The 24,146-nt window shown below is 27.7% G+C and overlaps 4 protein-coding genes and 1 non-coding gene across 5 annotated transcripts in view; 3 read left to right on the top strand and 2 right to left on the bottom strand.

Annotated features, from left to right (window-relative positions):
* LOC107884712 (eukaryotic translation initiation factor 4 gamma 1-like) lies at positions 1 to 3,242 on the top strand. The gene is made up of 9 exons (XM_016807434.2): positions 1 to 43; positions 480 to 617; positions 731 to 931; positions 1,183 to 1,256; positions 1,330 to 1,480; positions 1,537 to 1,663; positions 2,583 to 2,743; positions 2,820 to 2,998; positions 3,057 to 3,242. Exons 1-9 carry the CDS (start codon positions 20 to 22, stop codon positions 3,148 to 3,150), a joined length of 1,149 nt encoding a protein of 382 aa, XP_016662923.1. The 5' UTR covers positions 1 to 19; the 3' UTR covers positions 3,151 to 3,242.
* A 2,205-nt stretch (positions 3,243 to 5,447) lies between these two features.
* LOC115033992 lies at positions 5,448 to 5,554 on the top strand. Its single transcript, XR_003839334.1, has one exon. It is a non-coding gene; the product is annotated as a U6 spliceosomal RNA (small nuclear RNA).
* Positions 5,555 to 6,547: 993 nt separating this feature from the next.
* Positions 6,548 to 13,954, top strand: LOC100162089 (thioredoxin domain-containing protein 11). Its single transcript, XM_001945624.5, has 13 exons — positions 6,548 to 7,039; positions 7,117 to 7,330; positions 7,393 to 7,626; positions 7,705 to 7,893; positions 7,985 to 8,182; positions 8,245 to 8,335; positions 8,433 to 8,688; positions 8,746 to 8,847; positions 8,967 to 9,153; positions 12,728 to 12,955; positions 13,019 to 13,212; positions 13,291 to 13,429; positions 13,495 to 13,954. Exons 1-13 carry the CDS (start codon positions 6,873 to 6,875, stop codon positions 13,735 to 13,737), a joined length of 2,442 nt encoding a protein of 813 aa, XP_001945659.2. The 5' UTR covers positions 6,548 to 6,872; the 3' UTR covers positions 13,738 to 13,954.
* Positions 13,895 to 14,671, bottom strand: LOC100571279 (H/ACA ribonucleoprotein complex subunit 3). Its single transcript, XM_003246949.4, has 3 exons — positions 14,482 to 14,671; positions 14,171 to 14,213; positions 13,895 to 14,097 (listed from the first exon to the last, which is right to left on the bottom strand). The coding sequence occupies exons 1-3, from the start codon at positions 14,533 to 14,535 to the stop codon at positions 14,000 to 14,002; spliced, it is 195 nt and encodes a 64-aa protein (XP_003246997.1). The 5' UTR covers positions 14,536 to 14,671; the 3' UTR covers positions 13,895 to 13,999.
* Positions 14,672 to 19,052: 4,381 nt separating this feature from the next.
* Positions 19,053 to 24,146, bottom strand: part of LOC100168925 (kelch-like protein 3) — an 8,550-nt gene continuing 3,456 nt past the window's right edge. The window contains exons 2-8 of the mRNA XM_001945745.5: positions 23,114 to 23,233; positions 22,814 to 23,048; positions 22,539 to 22,714; positions 21,839 to 21,935; positions 21,237 to 21,393; positions 21,027 to 21,130; positions 19,053 to 20,519 (exon numbers count right to left, since the gene is read on the bottom strand). Coding sequence (XP_001945780.1) covers positions 20,280 to 20,519; positions 21,027 to 21,130; positions 21,237 to 21,393; positions 21,839 to 21,935; positions 22,539 to 22,714; positions 22,814 to 23,048; positions 23,114 to 23,205 — 1,101 coding nt within the window. The 5' untranslated portion in view covers positions 23,206 to 23,233 and the 3' untranslated portion in view covers positions 19,053 to 20,279. The remainder of the gene's footprint in view (positions 20,520 to 21,026; positions 21,131 to 21,236; positions 21,394 to 21,838; positions 21,936 to 22,538; positions 22,715 to 22,813; positions 23,049 to 23,113; positions 23,234 to 24,146) is intronic.

The raw sequence follows: 24,146 nt of genomic DNA, 5'->3' as shown, positions 1-24,146 counted from the left end.
AAAATTGAAAAAAATCACTATGGAACAAATAAATAACTCTGATGTAAGTATTCAATGTTAGGTATACACAATGTTACACATTTATGAAATTTTAATGAATCTTTGATATATAATTATCATAATATACTAAATAAGTTAAATTTTTCATTATTACAATTACATATTTTATCCAACATTCTCACCTGACGGAAACAATAATCAACACCACAAGTAAATGGTAGGAATATGAAGACAGGATACATATGTCTCTAGATTGCTATTTTCTACTATATTCTGCCTGGATGAACATAGGCATAGTGTATTAATATACACAACATAGAGATAAAATAGTTATTATTCGTTTTTCTTGCACTTGCACTTGTGTAAACAATTAGAGATAAAATAATTTTTATTTAATATTCATGCATTAATAAGTATTATTTATTCTCTATATATTTATACATTTTAATCATTAATTTTTAAAATTTTTACTATTTTAGGAAGTGTTAAATACTGTAAGATCGATTGTTTATCATTTAAATGATGTCAACTTGGCTAAGATGACACCAAAAATGATAGCTTTGCCAATAAATAATGTTAAACTACTCGAAGAAATAACAGATATAATATTTGATCGAGTATGTATATATTAATAATGAATATAGTTCTAACTTCTAATTGAACTTGTATAATATTATTATTACTTTTTATTTTATTTATTGCATTATAAACTATCATTATATCCATCTAGGCTTTAAAAAGACAAAATTATACACATGTATATGCCCAGATATGTGCATGTATGATAAATGACTCCAAGTTTAATAAACTTGCTACAGATACTAAAACTACATTTCAAAAAGTTCTATTAGAAAAATGTTATGATGTATTTTATACAGAGTATCAACAAGAATTAAACAAATTAAAAGAGAAGATGAAAAAAAATAGTATGGTAAATAGTTATGTTGTCATTTTATTTTATTATGATTATTATTTATTATTATTATTATTATTATTATTATTATCATCATCATTTATGGTTCTTAACATATTACATATATTACATAATATAATACCTTTATACATTTTTTTTATTCCTAATTCCTGTATGAAATTATATGTAATTCTAAATTCAAAATAAGTTTACTGATTTTTAAAGGTTGGGTTCACTAACACTTATATATACTATTATTTGTTTACCAGGTACCAAAGAGGTGTATATCCACTTTAAATAATTTTCAATTCGATTTTAATAAAAAATCCATATGCAATTGCAGGTGTGTTTTGGTTTAATATTATTTAATTAACTATTACCTTATTTTTTTTTATATAAAGTATTATTTTTGATAGATTTATTGGCGAACTCTTTAGAATGGGTGCTTTTCCAAAAAAAGTTATTTTGTCGTGCATTACAGATTTAAGTAAAGAAAATGAAAATAATGAACTACAAATTCATTGTTTATGTACAATACTACAATTAGTTGGACCAATATTATCAAAAGTAATAATAAAAAATTGCTATGAAGAAATTGTTTAATATAAATAGATTTTTTCTAGACATATGATTTGAGCATACCAGTTAATAAGCTTGTATCCTCATTAAATAACCATGGCATGTCATCGACACTAAAATGTTTAATACATCAAGTAAAACGAATGCATTCCGAGGGTTGGAAGAATGAGGGTAATTGTTTTTAGTTTTAAAATAATTTTAAAAACTACTGCTGTATAAGTGTTGAGTGTACCTCATCATTGAGTCACTGTAATGGATATGTTAGCATTTTTTTTTTTTATATATAATAATTATATGATAAATCATTGCATATGAAAAACAATTTTGACTGGAGATGGACTTGTTTTTTAGGGTTCCGTAAGGTAAAGCGGGACCTTATATTCCGATTATTAGGGCTCACTGACACCAGGCTTTATCTCATGAACCATGAAAGTTATAAAGTTGAAATTTTCACAGATTGTGTATTTCTGTTGCCGCTAGAACAGCAAATACTAAAAATCCTAGAATATATAATATAAGCAGTGTTACCAACATGTTTATAGCTGATGATAGTACTAACCCTTCGTCCGACTCGCACTTGGCCTGTTTTTTTAGTAATTTTATGGATATTTTAATATATTTATATTGTTATTAGTTATTCATTTTTCTATTAATCATACAGTTGGTTCATTGCTAAAACAAATTGTATATAATAATATTATATTATTATTTCATGTCATTTTTCTAGTTGATATTAAGAAGATGTGAGTACACTATATTTTTTTATTCTCTGACACACACTCAACATAGAACATAGAGTTCAACAGAACTGATCTTACATTGTTATCTTTAGTTTTAAGGTGAATTGATCTATTATAAAACAAAGTTAAGAACATGTCGGATATGTGCATTTATAAATTATAACATTTTGTTCAATCATAACAGTCATGATCAGAGTTTGGGATTTATAGCACCTGTAATGATCAAAAAAGCACTAAAATACTTCATAATATGATATTATAAGCTCTTGAAAATATTAAAATAAGCACGACTAAAACTATTAACACAAGTTTTTTCTATATTATCGTTTAATTTTTTATTGTATTTACAGAGCCTGTCAAGTTTATAGAAAACAATTATACTGAATTTTTTAATTTACCAAAACATATGAAAAGTGTGTATAAATTAAAATCAAATATGATAATGGCAGAATGGATTTATGATGAATGTTATGATGTTCTTTTCAATTTTGTCAACAAGAATAAAATTGATGTATGTTCCAACTTCCAATACCACCTACTGTAAAATATTTTCTGACGTCAAGTATATATAATTTCTATACTTACAGGAAGTTATACAGTTATTAAAATTTAGTAATACTTGGATTTTCTACGATCCAGTATTGTTTGTTATTTCAATAATACTCGTAGCTCTTGAAGAAAATCAAAATGTAAGAATTCATGCTGGAAAACTTTTAAATAATCTTAATAAAAAAAAAAAGTTATCAACACGTTCAATTCAATTAGGGTAAATAGTATAAGAAAGTAATTAAAACAATTTTTTATATGCTCGTTAATTGTTTCAGAGTCAACAAAGTATTAAATGATTCGGGCACTAAGAAAGAGTATCCAAATTTGTCAAACTTAGTTTCAGATATAACTGGTCAGTCTAAACATTAAAGTTCAGTAATGCCTGTTGAATTTAAATTTAAATTAATTACATAATATTATCTTGTAGAATTTTGTATTAAATAATGTTTTTTGTTGAATTATCTTCCTTGTAAATTGAATTATATTAAATAAATATTAGACAAACCTGTTTTTATATTATACTTCAGTATGCAATTAGGTATATTATTTAAGTTTTTATTAATATAACATTTTTTTTTATACTAATAAATATAATGTATAATTGACTTCATTGTTAAAAATTGTAAGCGGTTAAATAATTCTTTAGTTATGAAAATAACATTACACAAAACCTTATTTGTTTATTGAAAGTACGGGCTAGTAGCCCAATGGACAATGGTTGAAATATTAGTATACAATAAAAGATATAATAAGAAACAAAAAACAGCAAAATGTCATGAATCATGATGAACAACTTATAACAAACAAAATAGAAAATATACCATTTATACATTATATTAATTAGAAGGGTGATACGGTTCAGTATTAGCAATCCTCATCATTGTTACAAATGACTTATTAGCAGCATGGTTTATGATATAACTTATAAACAGGAATAAAAAACAAATAATTATTACGTGTGGCCAAAGTTGGAATTTTGAAGTTAATGCGAGAAAGATTTGGGAAGTCAATTTTACCTGAGAGTAAATTAGAAAGAAAAGTTTAATAATTAGCTTTATAATGTATAGGGCCCAGATTTCAATGCAAAGTGCATATTTTTTAGATTGATCATACACAATGCGCCAATGCTTTCAAAGTACATAATTAATTTCATGTAATAAGGGTTTGAAAGCTACACATTTTTAGCATTATTGGGTCATTTTGTTGGTTTTTAATGCATATTTGTTTAATATAGATATAAAATTTGGCCTATTCAAAATATTATTTTCTTGATATTTAGGAAGGTTTAGCTGGTATCAGATTTTCCCATACACATAGTCAATTTTTTTTTCTCTATTTTCTTGTACAAAAACATCAGAAGAATTAATTTCAAACAATACTTGTCACATGAAATTTGCTCCTATTACATCTGTGGACATCAAAGTAGCTTTTCCACGTACAAAAATATTCTTTCGGACAATAGAATAGATCTTTGGTGTTTGAACATATTAAACAATATATTATTGTTCAATGCAATACTCAAAATTTAGTAAGCCTACAATAGGCTTACTTAGAATGTTAATTTTACATAAATTTTAATATATATTTTGGTATGTTTAGAATGAATAATATTTCCTCAAAAACGGCCAAAACATATGCGTGCAACATCATAGCAGTCAATATTTCAATTTTTTTTTTTTTAATAAAATAATAAATGAATAAACAATAATTATATCTCATTTATAAATTACAATTTGTATAAAAAAATATATGGCATTTTTAAGGTAAAATGCATTTTTAGGGGCAATCTTGGCTATTTTTTAGAGCATATTTGTATGGTTTTAAGTGCATTTAAATCCGGGCCCTAATAATGTATTATCAACATTTTTAATTATTTAAATATTAGATATTCATACTATTTTGTGTCCCATTATTCAACAAAATCCAAATAATATTTCAATATCCAATAACCAGGGAAAATAGACATTTTCCGCCCGACTGTTTTCGGTTCATTTCCCCCCGAAATATTTTTGATGCGGACATTTGCCCATAATTTTTTTTTTAAAGTTAATTATTTAATAGGAAATTATTTTTTTTAAATAAAATATAAAATATATGAACATTTTTTTATTTTCATAAATATAATAGATTAAAAATACATTTATTTTATTATATACAATTAATAATATAGTGTTCAAGATTTATGAATATCAGCATTCAGTAAGCTGTAAAGTAGTATAAACCAAATATTATGTTGTTTAGTTTTCAGATGAAGAAAAATTCAAAATAATATACTGAAATACCACACCCTTTTTTATTAATAATTTAAATAATTTGCAGTATAAAATATAAATAATTTTAATTTAATTTAAATTAATACGTTAGTATTAACTGTTTTAAAAAACAAAAATAAATATTTTTCTAATTATTTTAGGCCACTAACTGCATACACATAACACAATAATAATATTATTATAATCATCGGCCCTATATAGTAATAACATAGTAAACAATAAAAATCGGCGTGAAGAGGCATCACGGTGCTGCGATCTATCGACGAGAGTTTGTAAACGCGATATGTGCATCGGGATAATCTCGTACTCACAGAACGAGTTGGACTCGCTCTCATAAGTGACGATTATTCTAGAACGCATAGTATATATACTAGTGAAACAACTACACTCAGTGTACTTGCTTCGGCAGTACATATACTAAAATTGGAACGATACAGAGAAGATTAGCATGGCCCCTGCGCAAGGATGACACGCAAAATCGTGAAGCGTTCCACATTTTTTTGTCAAATTTTTCTTTCGTATTATATTATTATAATAATATCGTTGTTATCAGCACCACAATTTTATGCATTATTTTTGAACATCATTATGGGATTTTTTTTTTTTACAGTGGAAAATGTGTTTTGGGTAATACTGATTACTTTCATATAATTTTTAATAATTTATATTTCATAATTTTATTATACGTAAATAAGTAGAAAAAAATAATAAAACTACTTAAAACAAATCAGACATTTTAAAAATTTCTCGAATATGCATTTTTCATAAAATATGATGAAATAATATGCAAATTCAAACTGTATATTTAAATTTTAATTACGTCATTTCGTAAAACAAATTTATAACTTACCTAAAATAATCTACAATCACTACAAAAAAACAAGCAATCCTCGATCGGCCGCAGTCAAATGACACACCCATAGTTATTAGTTGGGTAAGTTGTGCTTACTGACGCTCATCGTCGTGTAACATTGTATAGTAGGATTGCCCACCCAAGTGACCTGTAATAAGTTATGATCGTTCGTGAATTTTTCTGCTCACCGAAAAAAAAATACTATTTTTGTTTATTCTATTGCTATTGGTTACATATTATGTTATATTATTATTGTAATTATACACTAGTAGAAATCACGAATTATGTCTGGACGTCTGGTGGTAACTGGTATAATATCAAATAATATAAGGTTTAAAAAAATGTCATAATCCTTAATTTGTTGTAAATTAAAAATACTTTATTTATTTTTTTAGTATTATTGATGTTTCGAGGGGAAACCTCATTCCCTCCGACATTCGTTGAAGGTTCGCAGCTAATGGTGTGGCTGTGAAGTGTGAATTTACAGGCGAATTTATTAAGACGGTGAATCGGTAAAATAAAATCGTGGCGATCAACGACCACTGCTTATCAGTTACACGTTAATCGTTATCAGTAAAATGCTGCAGAATAACTTCTGTGATAACACACTGTATTATCACAGTTATTTGGAGTACGGCATAAAATCATCGCTGCTATCGCCTATCGGTTCTGCTCTGCCGCTCAGCTTCAGCTTACGTTACAAAATATAATATTATCACGATACACGTATTACGTAATACGTATGCTGTATACAAAGATCAAATCTTTGGATTTGAAAATTAGTTATTAGTGTCGTCATTTATCGTTCGACTTTGTGTTGCTCACCCAATAAACCTACGGCTGAGATCCATCTGTATATTCTTGGTCAGCGTAGTCATCGAGTCAAGAGACCGGGTGCCGACCAGTATTGGCTCGGTGTGTTAATTGACAGTCTTAAAATCCACCGGATCCAATGAGGTTGAATAATGAAAACCGTAGTGGAAGAAGAAGCCATCAAGGAGCAGCCGGATGAGGCCACGCATCAACCGTTCAATCGGTACAAGCAGTTAAAGATGTTCGTCCGACGGCTAGGGAAAGAGTTGCTGTTTGCGCTGATTGTTACGTGCACTACATACGCAACAATAATAAACATGTAAGTTGGATTAGTACAGAGTTGTGAAACATATTTGTATTTGTTTTATGATCCTTTTTTTATTTACATAATTTTAGACAAAATGATTACGACATCAAAGGCCCAAAACCAAAACCATTTTTTCGTGCTAATTCGTGTGTTGAGGATTTCTACACAGGCAATTTAAAAGCTGTATTAGAAAAAGCTACTCTAGCTGACGTAGCAGTTGTAATGTTCTACGCTCCATGGGATGCTGATTCTATTGATTCACAAGAAGCGTTCATTGAGGCTTGTGAAAACAACATAGACGAAGTAGTTAAAATGTTTAAATAAAACATATTTTTTTACGTGATAATCAGTATTATTTATTTTAGGTATATTTTGCTGCTATTAATTGTTGGCAACCTGAAAGTATTTGCAGTAAAGTACTTAAAGGCAATAAAGTATATCCTATGATAGTTGCTTACGATTACACCAAAGTTGGGATTTATTATTCAGGACCTCCAAACGATGCAGCATATATAACACGTTTTGTAGACACTATGAAGCGCCCAGTAAAATTATTGAATAGCAAATTAGATTTGTTGAAAGTCCATCAGCAATATCATGTAAGTATTTACTAAAATTACATATTATCTATATATATTAGTAGTACACATTATATTATTATAGTGTCGGTTTATCAGAATGTTTTAGTAGCATCAGTCGATTTTAAAATTACTCAAGGATGGGACATATACAAAATTGTTTTGGATGCAGCAATTAATCATTTAAAAGCAGATCCATTGCAAACGTATGTCAAATGGTGTGTTGCTACTTGGCCATTAAGTAGTAAAGAACCATTGATTAAGTTACTTCTATGGAACCACACACTGGTGAATATACTAGACAACATTTAAAAATAGAGAAGATATTATGCGTACAATTGTTTTAAATAAAATATAAATTGCTCTTAAATTTGTTAAGGCTTTTAACGAATCATTTGTGAATCATGAAACACTTGGAAAATGGGTAATAGAAGAGACCAGATTAACAACACGATGGGTACCTTCTATTGCTCGCAGCAGATCTCTTATACTAGATAATAGTTTTAAAAGTGGACCTACTATGTTATTGTTTACACCACATAATCCTTATTTGAATTTTAACCCAATTTATTCAATGGTAATCAATATTGTTTTAATAGTGTTTAGCAGATTAATAATAAAGCAAATGTTATGTTTTAGTTTCAATTACTGAGTATTGAATACTTCAACTGCCAAACGGTTTCCATTCCAGCAAAGTATATTGCGAAATATTTGATAAAAGAAATAAAATGTACGTAAATAATTCTATTAATTAAATTATAATATATTATTTTAGGTTAATAATGTAATTTAATTATTAAACTAAGAATTATAATTTTATTTTTTAGCTTTTTATAACGAACGACCAAAATATGTAAAACAATGTCATGAGATAATAATGAATAAGTATCCTGATAAGATGGCTGGTATTCTTAAAAAACATAATGCCACAATAAAAGTAGAAAACCAAGATAATTTTGATTTAGACACAAACGTGGAAATGAATTATCTTAATAAAGCTCTATGTAAAATGTCTAAAAGTATATTTTTTGACCACAAAATAAGTTATTGTTCAAATGATTTGGATAAGTCTAGTAAGAAAATGTAAGATATTCTATTTGATAATATAGACAATCACCTTTAATCTTTATATTTGATTAGAGCTAAAATTAACTTATCAAATCATGTGAGTACAGAACAGTTTATTGAACAATTGAAAGAAACTGAATGTTACAGAAATTTACTTGCCAACAAATATTTTAGGCAAGTATCATAATACTCACAATAATATTATATATTTTATATGCATGTTTACTTATAATTTTAAATTTTGAAAATATATTTTAGTTTTAATTTATTATTTATGTAAATTTTTTTTATAGGTTTTCTAAACCTGATGAAGCCTTTATATTTAACACTACTGATGCATTAAAAACAGCGTGTTTAGCAAACAAAAGTATGACATTTCTAGCTTTGGATTCAAATCATCATTATCATACGGCAAAAGTTTTTGGAATAAACTTAAACCACTATCGCGAAAGAACTGCAGTTGTGATTTATGATATGAAGGTATTGTTGAGTATAAATTATGTAAAAAAATTAAACATTTGTTTTTGCTCTCTTACATTGATTGTATATTTGTATCTGATTTTCAATTGGAAGTAAATATTAGGGTTTCATAGAAGTTTTTCATCAATAAGAAATCAATCCATTTTTTTCTTATGTGGAATGCAATTTTAATGTTTTATGTTATGATTGAAAAAATTATTAATTTAATTATATTTATCGTTTTAAAATTAAGATTAATTTAGTCATGTAGGTGTCCGCTCTTCGGAGGTTTTCTCTTTGAAAAAAAGTGAAAACGCTCGCTAATGGGTAAAAAAAATAGCTAATATAAATAAAATCCGAAAAGAGAAGATTATTTTTTCTGTGAACCCTTTTTTGGTAGGTGTAGTGTATGGGTATTGGTGCACCATTGGTGACACAGTGCTAGCGGTGCCACCAGTACATAGTACACATACAATGGCTTTGTTTTCATATATATGTAGTTATGATACTATAACAATTTTTATACGTTTATTAATTGAAATAATTAAATTGTTAATTTATTAACAATTTATTTAATCATGAGGAAAAACAACTTATAATAAATTTTCAACCATTTTAAAATTATTTTCAGCAAGTGTGGTGCAAACTAAGCTCTGTAATCTGTATTTAGCATTTCTTATAAATTTAATATTACAACAGACCCGACATATGTCAATGTGATTGAAGCGAATCAAGTGCCTTTAATATTTTAAGTCTCACTTTTATTATATTATTTTTCTTCTACTACTACTGCTGCTGCTGCTATTTGTTTTATTGAAATATTAATTTCATGATTAAATTGGGAACAACATATTTATTTATACAAATATTGTACACTAGAAATTAATCACATTCACATATTGTTTTTGTTAAATATAATATTAACTAAATATTCATATTGATAAAAATTTTAATTATTTATATAATCATATTAATTTTATTGATCTAATATTGTATTTACTATAGGTAAATATTATAACCTAAATGAAATAAAAATAATATTAATTATGAATTAATAGGGAATAATATGTAGATTGTAGATTTATACATAAAATATGCACTAATTGCCACAACCAAAAATGCTTAAATAAATACATTATAAAGTTCAAATATGCTCTAAAAAAATTTTTTTTAAAAACTCCCCCAAACAAAGTCACTAGTGGGTAACTTCTTAATCACGTCTACCATGTTATTTTTTAAGTCTCTTATCACATATACCTATTATGCTTAGTGCCTAGTATAGATTCTATGTTTCTTATAAAAAAAAAACTATTTCTTCATAAATTATAAACATTTTTTTTTATTTATTTATTTACAATACCTTAAGTAATATAATACATACCTAAGTAAATTTGATAAAAAGAAACTAATTTTATATGAAATGAGTTTTACATGATCAGAGTTTAGATGCCTGATGATCTTTATGAAGGGTTCAATTAATAACATCCCATAAAGCATTGGTTATTGTTCTAAGGGATATTCATTAGGACTATATAATTTTTATATTTGAGTTTTTGAATGCTAATTGAATTTTATAAAAATCCAAAAGAGAGATTGGTAGTTTGTATATTATAATTTTTTTTCTTTTGCTGTGGTAGTTTTGATTTTAATAAAGTTTGATGAAGTCTATATTGTGATTTTCTTTTTGTTTTAATGTGAGTTGTTCGTGTTAGTAGTCTATACATTCAAGATATTTGTTGTAGAATATCTTAAGTTTAAATATTGAAGAGTTGGTGCAAAGATACTTCAGAGCAGGCATTACCACAAGATACTTTAAAAGGTTGAATCCGATTTTTAAAGAAAGATAGAATGATCTAGATTCTTTAAAATTTTGAGTTTGTCGAGTAAAACAGTGAGTCAGAAATGAATAAATGCCTAAGCTACATCTAAAAATACAGAGCAGTAGTATTTTTTTTTCCATGGATGACGTGATGAAATAAAAAAAAATTACAGTGTTTAGTGTATGGTTTAATGTTAATATTTCAAACCAAATTATGTATTATTTCTTATTAAAATGGAGTAGAGTTTTTAAGTATTAATTTTTCCAATAGTTTGTAAAATTTAGGGAGGCTTATGGGGCTATATTATGATATATAGGATGTGTGAAGTTTTTCTGGATTTAAAATCCTTTTTTGATAGGTTTTTATGATAATATTAGTTACGTCTGAATGCTTTTTTGTTAAGTCATTTTTTAACTATAAAAATTATTTGTTTAAATTTAGAAAGGCATTGGCAAAGTTGATTTATTAAGTTTTCTATAGAATGGGAATGTTTATTGTCGTTTATGTGTGTGTGCTGTTGGAATTTTTCATGTGTACTTATCAGATAAGTTTTTTTTTTCATTGCATATAGCATATGGAGGTTTAGTTTGACGATGATTTAATCATTTCTTTATATTTATCTAGATTAAGTTTTTATTATTTTAAAGTGACTATAATATAAGATTGATAATTACCAGTTATATATTTTTATAATAGATATGACTGCAGGTAATTTCCTAGATATTTTTGTGAATCCGGTATACTATACGGTCTATACCCATATCAATTTATTTCAGTATTAATCAAAAAATTATTTTATCTAGATAATCCTATAGTTATATTTTGATTCATATTTTTGAATCAATATTTTAATCCAAAAAATGTGAATACATTCTTAAAAGGATGTCATACCTGCATATGTTTCAATTTTGTATTCTTAAGGGGATTCGATACCATGAATGTCTGTTTTTGTCTAACACATTGCCAAACATTCCAATTGATCTATTGAAGCGATAAGAATTTTGAAAAGAGATTTGAATTTGTAGTCAAATCGACTTGAAATCGACTTTCCCACACGTTTGATATTATTCCCCAAATTCCTATAAATGTAATATTAAAAAAGAGTATTTAAAAATTGACGTATTTTAATTTTTGGAGAAGTTAAAATCAAAAAATCAAAAATGTGGGAAAGTTGATTTCAAGTAGACTCGACGACAAATTCAAATCTGTTTTGAGAATTCTTATCGCTTCATTAGATCAATTAGTATGTTTGGCAAAGAACCAGTCTAAAATCCTAGTCGTGTGTGTGTTAGACAAAAACAGAAAATCACGGTATCGTATCCCCTTAACATTTAGAGTGATTCACTCAAATATTAGAGTGAATTGACTTATTATCAAACTTTAATGTAAGAACAATATTTGTGTTCTCTCTTTGGTTTTTATTGATATCTAAATTTTTAAGTGAATGATGATTATTTTCAAATATTAATATTTTATGTACTCATAAATCACTAAAAAATGTCAACATTGTTAAAAACCAATGAGAGAACACAGATAATGTTCTTACATAAAAGTTTGATAATAGGTCAATTCACTCTAATATTTAAGCTAACAACACAAAATTGGGATTGATGTACATTTTGATGTATTATGTGTAGACATAACATGTCTCGAATGCAAGACAACACATATTATGAAATACTTGATATCTTGTTTTCTCATACATAAATGCTTTTTGGTTTTAATGAACCACGTTGACTTTTACTAGTTTCTAATTGTCATGTTTTTTTTTCTAGTCAGAAATGGTGCATACGTTACCAAAATCTAGTCATGTTACAAAAGATACAATGACAAAATTACTGATAGATTTTCTTGAAAATCGAGCAAAACGACATTTACGGTCATCAGCTGATCTTGATATTAACTTTCATTTATATCAAGGAAAAGGAAAAGGCAAAGAAACAGTCTACATTGAAACATTAAATTCCAACACATTTAATGATGCAGTATTCAACAACACCGATGTAATGTTTACCAATTGTAAATATTAAAATAAAATGTAATGTTTTTTTTTTTTTTTTTTATAGAATGTTGTAGTATACTTTTATACTCCATTTTGTGCGTATTGTCAAGTTGTTGCACATGTGCTGTTAAGTGTCGCTCGTTTAATGCGAAATGTCAAAGATCTAAAATTTTTCCGCTTCAATGCTAGCAACAATGATTTAAGTTGGCATTTGACTGTTCAAACATATCCTTCAATTATAATTTTTCCTGCTAAAAAGTAATTATAATATTTATAAAAAAAACTTTTTTTTAACTAGGTAATTGTTTATATCATTTTACTTTTTGGTCTATATAGAAAAGCTGAAAGTTATGTATTTCCATATAATACTGAATTAACGTCCAATAATTTGTCTCAGTTTATTCTATCTAATCTATTACTAGAGACTCGGTTACAAGCTATGGTTGGCCTATGTACAGTATGGGATTCTTCTGAGGTAGTATTGAATAATTAATTAAATTTAAATGTATACAGTAGGTAATATATAATTTATATTTTTAGGATTACAACAAACAACTACATTACTGTCTTCGAGATATTAAACTTGACTGTGATGCAAACATATCAAAATCACTTCAATCATACCGCAGAGGTCTTGTATACAGAGAAAAAAATAAAAATGTTACATTAACACCTATCTTTAATAGATTGAGGTATTTAAAAGCTTTCAGTCTCATTTTAGATGTAACCCATAAACTAAATTCCAAATCAATGCAAAAGTTTACTGAAATTTATAATTTTTAATTGTTTCTATCCTAGTTATAAGTATACAATTTAGTATACCTATTGTTATTTTAAACTTTGATTATTGTTAATTTAAAACTTTAAAGCACTCGTTACATTCATAAAATTTACATTTCTTGTGTGTTATAGGTTTAATTGAAAACAAACTCTGTGATAATGTTATATGATAAAAAATTATTTATTTTATTGAATTAAAGTTGACAAATTGGGTTTTCAATTCATTTTTTTTTCACTTTTTTCTTTGGTGTGTCAATGTATGATTTCAGTATTGTGGTGCTGGTTTTTGTGTGGGCAGAAGTCCAAATCTTTCCTTAATACGAATCCGTTCTTTGGAATGTTGATCAGTTGGTGTAAATCGTGCTAAAATTTTAATAGTCATTAAATATGATTCTTAATAAAAAAAAAAAAGTAATAATAATAGTAGCAGTCTTACCTGGATGGGCGCTTAAAGTTTGGTTGCCAGAAGGATCCATTTTCTATTCATAAATGAAAATATAATATATTAATATTAATTGTAGAGTTAATTTATAAAAAATATTATCAAGCCTAGTTTTACGAGTGTTAATAGTCCTTATATTTGTCCATTGACAAATGCATGTATGTTATAGTATAATTTAAATTATTCGTAATTGTAAGGTTTGAAGGAAATAGTCAAATCTGTTTTCCACAATTATTACATCCAGTCCTATTCAAATGTAAGTAAACAAATCTAGGCAATTACCGTGACAGAAACGTTTACGTTACCTTTAAAGTGTAAACCCGTGTACCGTCTTCACCACGATAATATCTTAAGAGCATTTTCAGGTTTTCGGCGATAAAAAAATACTAAAAATATTGACTATTGAAATTTGTTTTGTTCAATGTTCACTTGATCCTTTATCAAGACGCTACAAGCTTAAGCACGTGGTCAGTGTACTAGTGGTACTAGTGTAGACTATGGTGGTTTTTTACTTATTTAATCACTTGTGGACAGACTTCTTATCAGCTTCGGCTATCACGGTTGGTATTGAAAACGCGGGCAGTGTACGGTGTGACCAAGTGACCAACATTTCTATACAACAGGTTCTAGCAGCAACTGGTAACACTGTCTTGTTCTGTAATAAGTCGTTTACTTATTTTTACTATGACAATGTTCTTATTAATTAACATTCAACATGTTGAAAATTGAGTAAGTATCCAGGAAGTTCAGTGCATAAAAAAGGAACTCGCTCACGTTCTTTTTTTTTTTTTCAAATGAACAAGTTCACGTACCTACTTTGAAATAATCGTTGGCGTGTTCAGATTTATGTGGCAGATTGTCTACTATTTTTTTGACCACCCACCCCTTCAAAGTTCAAACTGTTCACTCTCAAAAAAATATACACGCCTACTAAAAAATACATAAATAAAATATACTTGGACAGAAAATTTAACTGTAATATATAAATTAAATAACGCGTCTTCTGTGTTCTGGAATGCAATGCCGTGATAAAACTTTCAGCAATTAGATGGGCAAGACCTTAGGGGATAACCCTTTTTAAAGCTTTTTTGCCGATTTTTTGATTCCTATGTAAAAATAAGACTTCAGGTGAGGCGATAAATGTATTGATATTTAATTTTACAATGATGCGTGTGTTTTTAATTTTTTTTTTCGGTCTGTCATATAAACCTCAATATATTTTATAATATAATTATTATTGGTTAATTCTTCGTGGGCCCTATGTGCGAATACGACTATGTTCATTATTGGCATAGACGTGACTAGACTTCATCGGCAGGGGCAGCCTATAGCTAATAACCGGCGTTACCTTATTAGTGAACTGAAAAAAGCTCTATACACCCAAAGCCATAACTTTTTAAGCTCCCTCCACAATGAAATATTTATATAATTTAAAAAAAGTCTAAATTATCTAATTACAATAATAATCTTCAGTAACTTCAGAAATATTATTCATCTACACCACATACAGCTACAAATCAAAAATAATACAACAATAATATCAATAATAGATACCTACCTAGATGCGTAGGTACCGTACCATTTTCATCTGTCTCAAGTCTTTATAACAGGTTTTTTCGATTTCGGAAGTCAGGAAATCAATCTTTATAAGTAAATGGTAATTATAACGATACCCACAAAAAAATCAAGTTTAAAAAAAAAAAAAATGTAACTTTTCTGACTTAAAACTCGGCTGACCAGCACCTTTCAAAAATTTCAGGGGCAGCCCTGAACCTATAGGCTGCCACCGTAGACACGCCTATGATTATTGGGACCCATTATTCTGTTCAAATAAATAAAAATATACTCGGTTAATACGAAAAATGAGAAAAAATATTTTACTGTGTAAACAAAATAATTTTATTATTTTTAATATATGTGGAAAGATATATGAATAATAAATAATAATATATAATCTAACAATATTTTAATAAATATGATAATATCCATCAATATTATTCATTAGTATTAATATAATATATATTTAAATCAATTCTAATTTAATCAACCTTCTGTAAAATAATATGTGTATTAATGTTAAGCAATTACCTTCCAATGTAACCCCATAAATTTGAAGTAGCCAATGGCCCTAAATGCCGAGGTTTTTATTAATAAAAAAAAAAAAAAATATAATATATATTTAATATTATTTAATATCAAATATGAAAATAATCCTACTTTTAAAAGCCATGGTTTATAATATTGGAAAAAAGAAACTGAAAACAAAAAATATATAAAAGGCAATATGAAAAAAGATATCAGACCAATGTTGGTAAGTCTAGGGCCTACAGTGTTCTCATAGACCACAGTCTTGGTTTGCTTGATCGGGCGGCGATTATAGCCTGTGATAGTGTGATCACATTTTAATTTTTAGGCGTTAGCTTTTTATAGTTTTATATAAGGGAGAATGTAGTTGGTTTCATTCTATTTATTTTTTTATTGATCGATCGATCCAAGTTTCTTTTTTTTATTAGCGAATTCGGAATATGTGAAGCCACCTATTGGTCGCCTATGTGGGAGAGTATTAAATAACTATTTTTGTAGAACAAAATTCTCGTATATTTTTGAATGAACTTTTAGCCTGTGGGGCGAGCGAAGGAAACCGACTGGGGTTATAAAATAAGAGATATTCGAAAAAAATGAATATACTACTGGCAATACCATTAATTGTGTTACCGTAATTAATAATTATTCGAAAAACAGAAGTTTGTATCGCCACAGAACACTCCTTAAGTAGTACAAAAAATATCATAGATTTGGAAATATGTCTTACGGTAGGTATACCTGCTTAAGATGACTAAAAATGTTATCCAAGTTTGAAGAACTCAAAAATAATTAATTTTCAAACTTAAATAATTTTTATTTAAGTTCTTATATCGAAAAAAGCCAAGTGCGAGTCGGACTCGCGCACGAAGCGTTCCGTACCATCATCAGCAATAAACATGTTGGCAACACTGCTTAAATTATATATTCTAGGATTTTTAGTATTTGTTATTATAGCGGCAACAGAAATACTTAATCTGTGAAAATTTCAACTTTCTAACTTTCGTGGTTCATGAGATACAGCCTGGTGACAGACGGACCGCGGACGGACGGATGGACGGACAGCAGAGCTTTAGTAATAGGGTCCTTTTTTACCGTACGGAACCCTAAAAACGACGTTGACAGTTAATGTTCTCTTCTTTATAGTGTGGACAATTTAGTTGCTTAGCGTGGACTAAAGGCTGAGTGGTTACCCTCGAAAAACAGTTTTTGCAATGTTTTACATTTGTAAGACAGAGAAAACACATGCGAGTTTATAGCGTCCGCTAAAAAATTCTAAAAATCAAAATTTGAATAAATGTATTATTCGAGTGAAAAATGAACATTACTTAAAAAATCACTCGCGCCATGTGTTATAACAATATAACTTATATAGGGTAGGTACGATGTGATCAAAATATTATCAATGTACTATTTGTGTTGTGTAGTTGTAATTATTTTTATCCATGTAACTATATGTATAATAGTATTAGATTTTATGTACACTTCCTCAGTGAATCCGTGTAGGTAGAGGTATATATTAAATAGTTTGACGATTTATCGATAGTGATCATCTTGTTCGTTAAAAGCGTTACACTGTTTTAATTTTTATAAGATACACATTTTTTGAGGTAGGTACTTACCTACCTACCTATAACTTATGACCAACATATATTATATTTAGAAGTATAGAAAAACTCAACAATCGATGTTCAGCATAATAACCATTATTCAGCCAGATATTATTAAGAGGATGTCAGCGCACTATTCGTTTTCTCTCTCTGGCACACGCGCAACATAGACAAAACGAATTTACGCAAAATAATTTTTTCTATGCGTTTAAGTAATCTTAGAGTAAAGTCACCTATTACAAAAAAGATAGAGAATAATATTTTTGAGGTAATGACATATCGATTTTATATTTTATTATTATTTGACTTTGTATTCGACTTTCAAAATAAATAAAAAAATGTTGTAAATTTAAATAATGTTTAAATAATTGTTTTGAGGCAATATTTAGACAAATCGATATGTCATTCCCTCAAAAATATTATTCTCTATCTTTTTTGTCATGGGTAAGATTACTTAAACACATAAAAAAAATGATTTTGCGTAAATGCATTTTGTCTATGTTGCGTGTGAGCCAGAGAGAGAAAACAAATAGTGTGCTGACAGCCTCTTAAGACAATTGTATACATAATACCTATGTCGTTAAATTATCCTTCCATTTTATTCACTGAACAAAAAATTATATAGAGTGCTATTTTATAACCGAATATTTAAGTATTTTTTTCTCGTTAAGAAATTTGTCTATTTATTGTCGTTGAGTGAAAATTAATTGCTATACCATGGAGATAGTGAGATACAATAACTAGCTGGTTACTATTAGGTACCTAGTATGTAGTATAATATTTGGCTATATTACATCCTCCGATGGTTTACGCACGATGTATGTAAAATATTAAATACCTACGAAAGATATAATAATACATTTTATAATATATTATTTAGATATTTCAAATTTGCTCTCCACATTATTGTGTGGACTATAAAACGATATAGACAATTAATTTCACTGTATACATATGTACCTATTGTATTCTCTTTGTGAGTGAATCCAAAGGTTTATTGTAATCGGTGTTATTATTGGATATTTTGTAAAATATAGTGTAATTAACTAATAAACCATAAACGCTCATAGATTAATGCTTCTATATCTATAAAGCGGGTACACAATTTTTGACGAAATCGTAATAAAACTCGCGGAGAATATAGGTATTAGGTACAGCAGAATAACAATATTAATAAACAGGTGTACAGTCATATTTGTGTAGGTACTTTAATAATAGTAAATGCGACACTCTTATACATATAAATAATAATTGTTACCTTAGGGCTTACACAAATAATGCAATATGACTAAGGTATTATATTTTGTATTTCCTTATTCGTTATTTACGATGCAGGTACAATTTTTCAAAAAAAAAAAAATATTTTTTATGATACTTAAATACTTAAGTGATAAATATAAACCTTAAAAAACCAATTGAATGTATTTTAAGGTTGAGTATGAAAATTATGTATAATGAGTAAATATTTTAAAATATAATAATAACATAATACATAAATGTATTTGAGTATATAATAATATAATATGTGTTTCAGACTTAATGATTAATTGTATTATATATTTTTGTATGTATAAATCGTAAAAATCGTAAATGTTATGCGTACACATATGTAAACATATATATTATATAAACATATTAAACTTAAAAATATTAATTTGTAAACAGTATAATGAATGATTATATTCAATATAGTCAATACTCCATAGGTAACTTTGTAACAGATAATTTTTTATTTTTTTTTTTATTTTTAAATACAGCACTACATAGGTACCCCACTATAATTGTGTGCGATTGAAAATATTGGAAAATATTTATGGCACATATTATTAAATATACAAAAGCCGGATGAGCATTTAGTTCCTTGAATTTTTATGTAAATCGTATTTCTAATATCTATAATATTCATTGGTCAGATATGTACCTATACGATTTTTATCAAAGAATCTTTTTTATTTTAAATTTGTTTTCTAAAGTTATTTTTAATTACTAATTAATGAATAGTCATGTATGATTGATGTATCCAACAATCAAGGTCCAAAAATGATTGTATGCTTGATGACAATATAAAAAAAGTAATACATTATGGCGTATATATAGTAGGTAAGTATTAATACTGTAATATCTAAACTGTCCATTAATGAATTAAAACGTATTACCTACGTAAGAAAGGATACAATATCGGTCCCGTTCGGCGCAATTATATTATTTATTATAAATATATAGTATATCATTTACTTGGACAGATAAGATAAGGACATAAGGTCTATGCTTATAATTTTTATTTTCACACATTTTATACTGTATATACTGTATTGTATTGAACAGTACCTAATAATTGTTCAGTTAAAGTTTTAAATAAATTTAATATCAAACATTTGTTTTTATTTATTGAGTAGAAAATTATGTTCATACTAGTCAACACTTTCTTCATCATCATCAGTAGTGCCCTCATTAATACCTCTCCATGGTTCGCTGAATCGTGTGTGAAAATTATCTTCATTCATATATTGATTCCATTCGATTTGTGGGAAATGATGATTTAAATCGAAATCTTTGAAATAATCACTAAGGTCTATTGGTCCTCTTTCTGGACGTCCTGGTGAGTCCGAACAATTATAATGTCGTAGACGCCTCATCTCATCCATGGTTAACTGTTCAATTCACAATACAAAAATTTATTAGATAAAAGAATAAATAAATATTACAAAAATATATATTTATTGAGGTATCTAAAAACTGGGGTCACCCTGCTGTATATAGGTAGTATATAGCTGGTGTACTAGGCTGAGCACGCCCCTTTGGTGTCGAGTGCACCTCATCATTGAGTTGTAGGTCACCGGCTACAACTTTGATGGATATTATGTTAAATTTTAACTCAATGTTAAATCATTATATAGGTACGACGAAAGAAGATTTTGAGCGGAGACGGCCTACTGTCAGCCTACATGTCTTCTACAAAATAATTCGTGATTTTGTTCGAATTTTTTTGGTTGTATACGCGAGTACTTACTAATTCTTGGTTAGTTTTGAGCAAATAAAAGGAGGGGGTAGGTAACGTGATTTCATACAAATTCGTAAAATTAAAATTATTAATTATTAATCAATCTGTATTCTACATCCAGTAAAGTAATATTCATGCAGTATTTTTACAAAATTACCCTTGTAGTATGCTTTCTAGGTTTCACATTTTTAATTATCTTTGACAATGAATCTCCGTATTTGTAATTAAAATGGACGATTACTTTATTGACGATATTCAAGCCTAAATAGTTAACATAATCATTTTATATATTTTATATAATATGATATTATATTATTACTATATGCTACAATTGTTTAATTTATTTATAAAATCAGCTTGAACTCACATTCCTTGTTAGAAGAAATGAGTGGATGTGATATAACTTCTTCAACCAGAAAATCTTTCGAAGTAAATACTAGCCTAACATTTGCCAATAAATCTGGCAATAAATGTTTTCGTTTTTCTGCGTCGTATTTCACCCATTTTATGATAGCTTCATACACCTGAAAAATGTTTAGTTTTCATTAAATTACCTAGGTACTTATGATAGTAATAAAAATGTACCAAAAATATTGCCATAGGCGGCACTAAGGTGTCATACATTTACCACAGTCTACGTGCGGGGCTCCATCCCCCTAACATTTTACTTTATTTCAAGCTTAATATTAATGTTTTCAATAAAAAAAAATATTAAATATTATGTTTATCAGTTATCACACTTTAAATATTATTCTACGATTACAGGATAGGTAATTATAAGAGTTTAAAAACATTTTTATTTTACAACATTAACCAATAATTAATGTAGGTACCTGATACTAAGAAAATAGTCCTTATTAATAATGTTGACAGCTGTCATGATTGGAATTGATGATTTTACTGTACCCCCACCAAAGATGCTGCCTATGGAATATTGTATTGATTTTATTTTAATAAAAGTATACGAACTGGTTCTTCCTTTGTAACATGCAAATCATCGCTTTTTATCAATTGTATTATGTGTGTTACGTCGGCTTTCAAAAAAGATTTATGTTCGGCTATATGGCTACGAAATAAATTTAAATTGTATACATCAACATTAATGGGTAATAAAATAATTGTAATAAAGGCATGGTTAAACAGATGGAATGCAATAATAATTTTGTTTTAAGTGTTCTAAAACATTGGTGTTCACGAACAAAATTTAATTCATAAAGTTTTTTGATATGAATAATAAGGCTTTTATATAACCGAACGAGCTTTTTTGCAATTTATACCTAAGACAGTGATATTTCATATATAGGAAGTTTTTAAACTAAACATTGGTGATTTTCTCGCTGTTACGTCGAATAGGTACTTAGGAAAAATTAATCTCAATATTATAGTGTTCATAAGTTTAAATCGAGAACGAGATGGACTAAAACATTTTTATTGCGATCTGCATTGATTTGCAGTTAAATTATGTAACATGTTAAACGATCTCGTTATTGAAAATGTTTTATTAAAATGCTGTTTAGTAACACGAATACTTTTTAAATATTAAAACTATTTATGGCATTTACAATTATTCATATTAAATCGACTTTCAAAGCATTTTTCGCAGTTTCTAGAGAATTTTAATCCATGCCCTAAACTTTCTACATAAACATAATACGATACATCAACTAACAGAAAGCGTTGTAGAGCATAATTTAAACAAATTTCAGACAATGTAGTCATCGCTCTTAAATCGGCTGTTTCTTTGAACTCCAAACAATTTATGTCATGCACCATACACATATAGTATTTAACGCATTCATTTCGAATATCTTCCATTTGTAACATATCAGCTGCGTTCAACATTTCCTTTGAAAATAAAACGTTTATAGCATTAAGCATTTACGGTAGGTATATTATAGAATAAATGATGTTCGTCTGACGTCTAGCTGAATAAAAAATCATTACTTCAACGTTATCTTCTTCGATCGTAACCAATTCACCCGTGTACATAAAATCGATTACTTTTTTCAAAACATCACTGCTAATATCATTGATTTGGATAACATCTTGAGTGGCCTCTTTGAATCCCCGAATGAACATACTTTCAAAATATTCACTCTGGGATGCCAACACACATTTGTGAGCATGTATTTCTATTCCGTCGGGTGACTTTAAAGTAACGTCCCACACTGTATCACCTCTAAACAAACAAAATATCATGATGCCATAAAAGTATAAATATTTTACTTCCATGCGTTATCTTACTTGCGAAATTCGTCTAATTTTGAATACGATAATTCATGGCGGCGATGCTTGTACTGACTCAAGTCCGTATTTTCGTCAGCTGCTGTTGCCATTTTATAAAAAGTATCGGTTTCCAAGTACCTATTAAGTACAATTGAAAAGGTAATCATTTATTAGTCATAATGTCCATTAGAAACTATTTGTTTAAGCGCTAATAAGGATGTGAGAGATCTCAAAACAGTTGTAGGTAATATTTTTATTGGGTGGGTCAATTTTCCTGCAAAAATGAGATTCTGTTTTCATCTACTGTCCATTTTGCTTTGAAATAAAAAAAAATGGTTAGTTCCTATTTTCCTATATGTATAATGAATATTTCTAATCGTGAAATACAGATAGGTACCAATGCAATATAGATTATAGCCTATAGGTATAATTTAATACGGTACCTAATCATAATTAACGATGATCTCGATAAAACCATCCAAGTGCCAATACATCCAATATACGGAACGCTCAATATCGGTACTCATTAATTGAAAAATATAATTTTAGCTACCTACCTATAAAGCGTATCACATACGAAAAACGATTCTGAGCGAATACGGTCTGTTAGCCCATATAAATATATTAATATTAGGTACATATATTACTAATGCCGGATTGCATTGACATTACTTCTAGTAAACATTTAACGAAGCCATATTATAGGGAGCTAATGATCTCTTAAACAAGATTTAATGGCCCACGATATTGGTCGATTAAATTTTATTGAACTAATACATTTTTTATGCAACCCGGCATAAGTGGGTACCTATATACCGAGTGATTCTTTTATCAAACAACACTCATTATTTCAAAAAGTGTAAATATTTTTGAAAATATTTTTTTACACACTTTCAAGTCCCTTATAAAACAACGTTTTTCTTAAAAAATTATATTTTTAAATATTTTTTATCCTTATAATTTTTTAAGTTTTTTACTTTTTTGAATGACAACATAGGGTTTTAAATTTATATTCCAAAGCAGAATATTTTTCTTAGTATTTTGATACATG

This window comes from Acyrthosiphon pisum, chromosome A1, assembly GCF_005508785.2.
Source record: "Acyrthosiphon pisum isolate AL4f chromosome A1, pea_aphid_22Mar2018_4r6ur, whole genome shotgun sequence".
Classification (NCBI taxonomy): Eukaryota; Metazoa; Arthropoda; class Insecta; order Hemiptera; family Aphididae; genus Acyrthosiphon; species Acyrthosiphon pisum.
Note: the sequence above shows the minus strand (reverse complement) of the source record. Positions and strands in the feature narration are given on the sequence as shown.

Excerpts from the sequence above, each read along its gene's own strand:
- LOC107884712 (XM_016807434.2), top strand. The coding sequence starts at position 20 with ATGGAACAAATAAATAACTCTGAT. Across the intron at positions 1,257-1,329 it reads AAATCCATATGCAATTGCAG|ATTTATTGGCGAACTCTTTA; the intron begins GTGTGTTTTGGT and ends TATTTTTGATAG. Across the intron at positions 2,999-3,056 it reads ACACGTTCAATTCAATTAGG|AGTCAACAAAGTATTAAATG; the intron begins GTAAATAGTATA and ends TAATTGTTTCAG.
- LOC100162089 (XM_001945624.5), top strand. The coding sequence starts at position 6,873 with ATGAAAACCGTAGTGGAAGAAGAAGCCATCAAGGAGCAGCCGGATGAG. Across the intron at positions 7,331-7,392 it reads GTGAAAACAACATAGACGAA|GTATATTTTGCTGCTATTAA; the intron begins GTAGTTAAAATG and ends TATTTATTTTAG. Across the intron at positions 8,336-8,432 it reads TTTGATAAAAGAAATAAAAT|CTTTTTATAACGAACGACCA; the intron begins GTACGTAAATAA and ends TTTATTTTTTAG.
- LOC100571279 (XM_003246949.4), bottom strand. The coding sequence starts at position 14,535 with ATGCTCTTAAGATATTATCGTGGTGAAGACGGTACACGGGTTTACACT. Across the intron at positions 14,214-14,481 it reads CACGGGTTTACACTTTAAAG|AAAATGGATCCTTCTGGCAA; the intron begins GTAACGTAAACG and ends ATTTATGAATAG. Across the intron at positions 14,098-14,170 it reads AACTTTAAGCGCCCATCCAG|CACGATTTACACCAACTGAT; the intron begins GTAAGACTGCTA and ends TTAAAATTTTAG.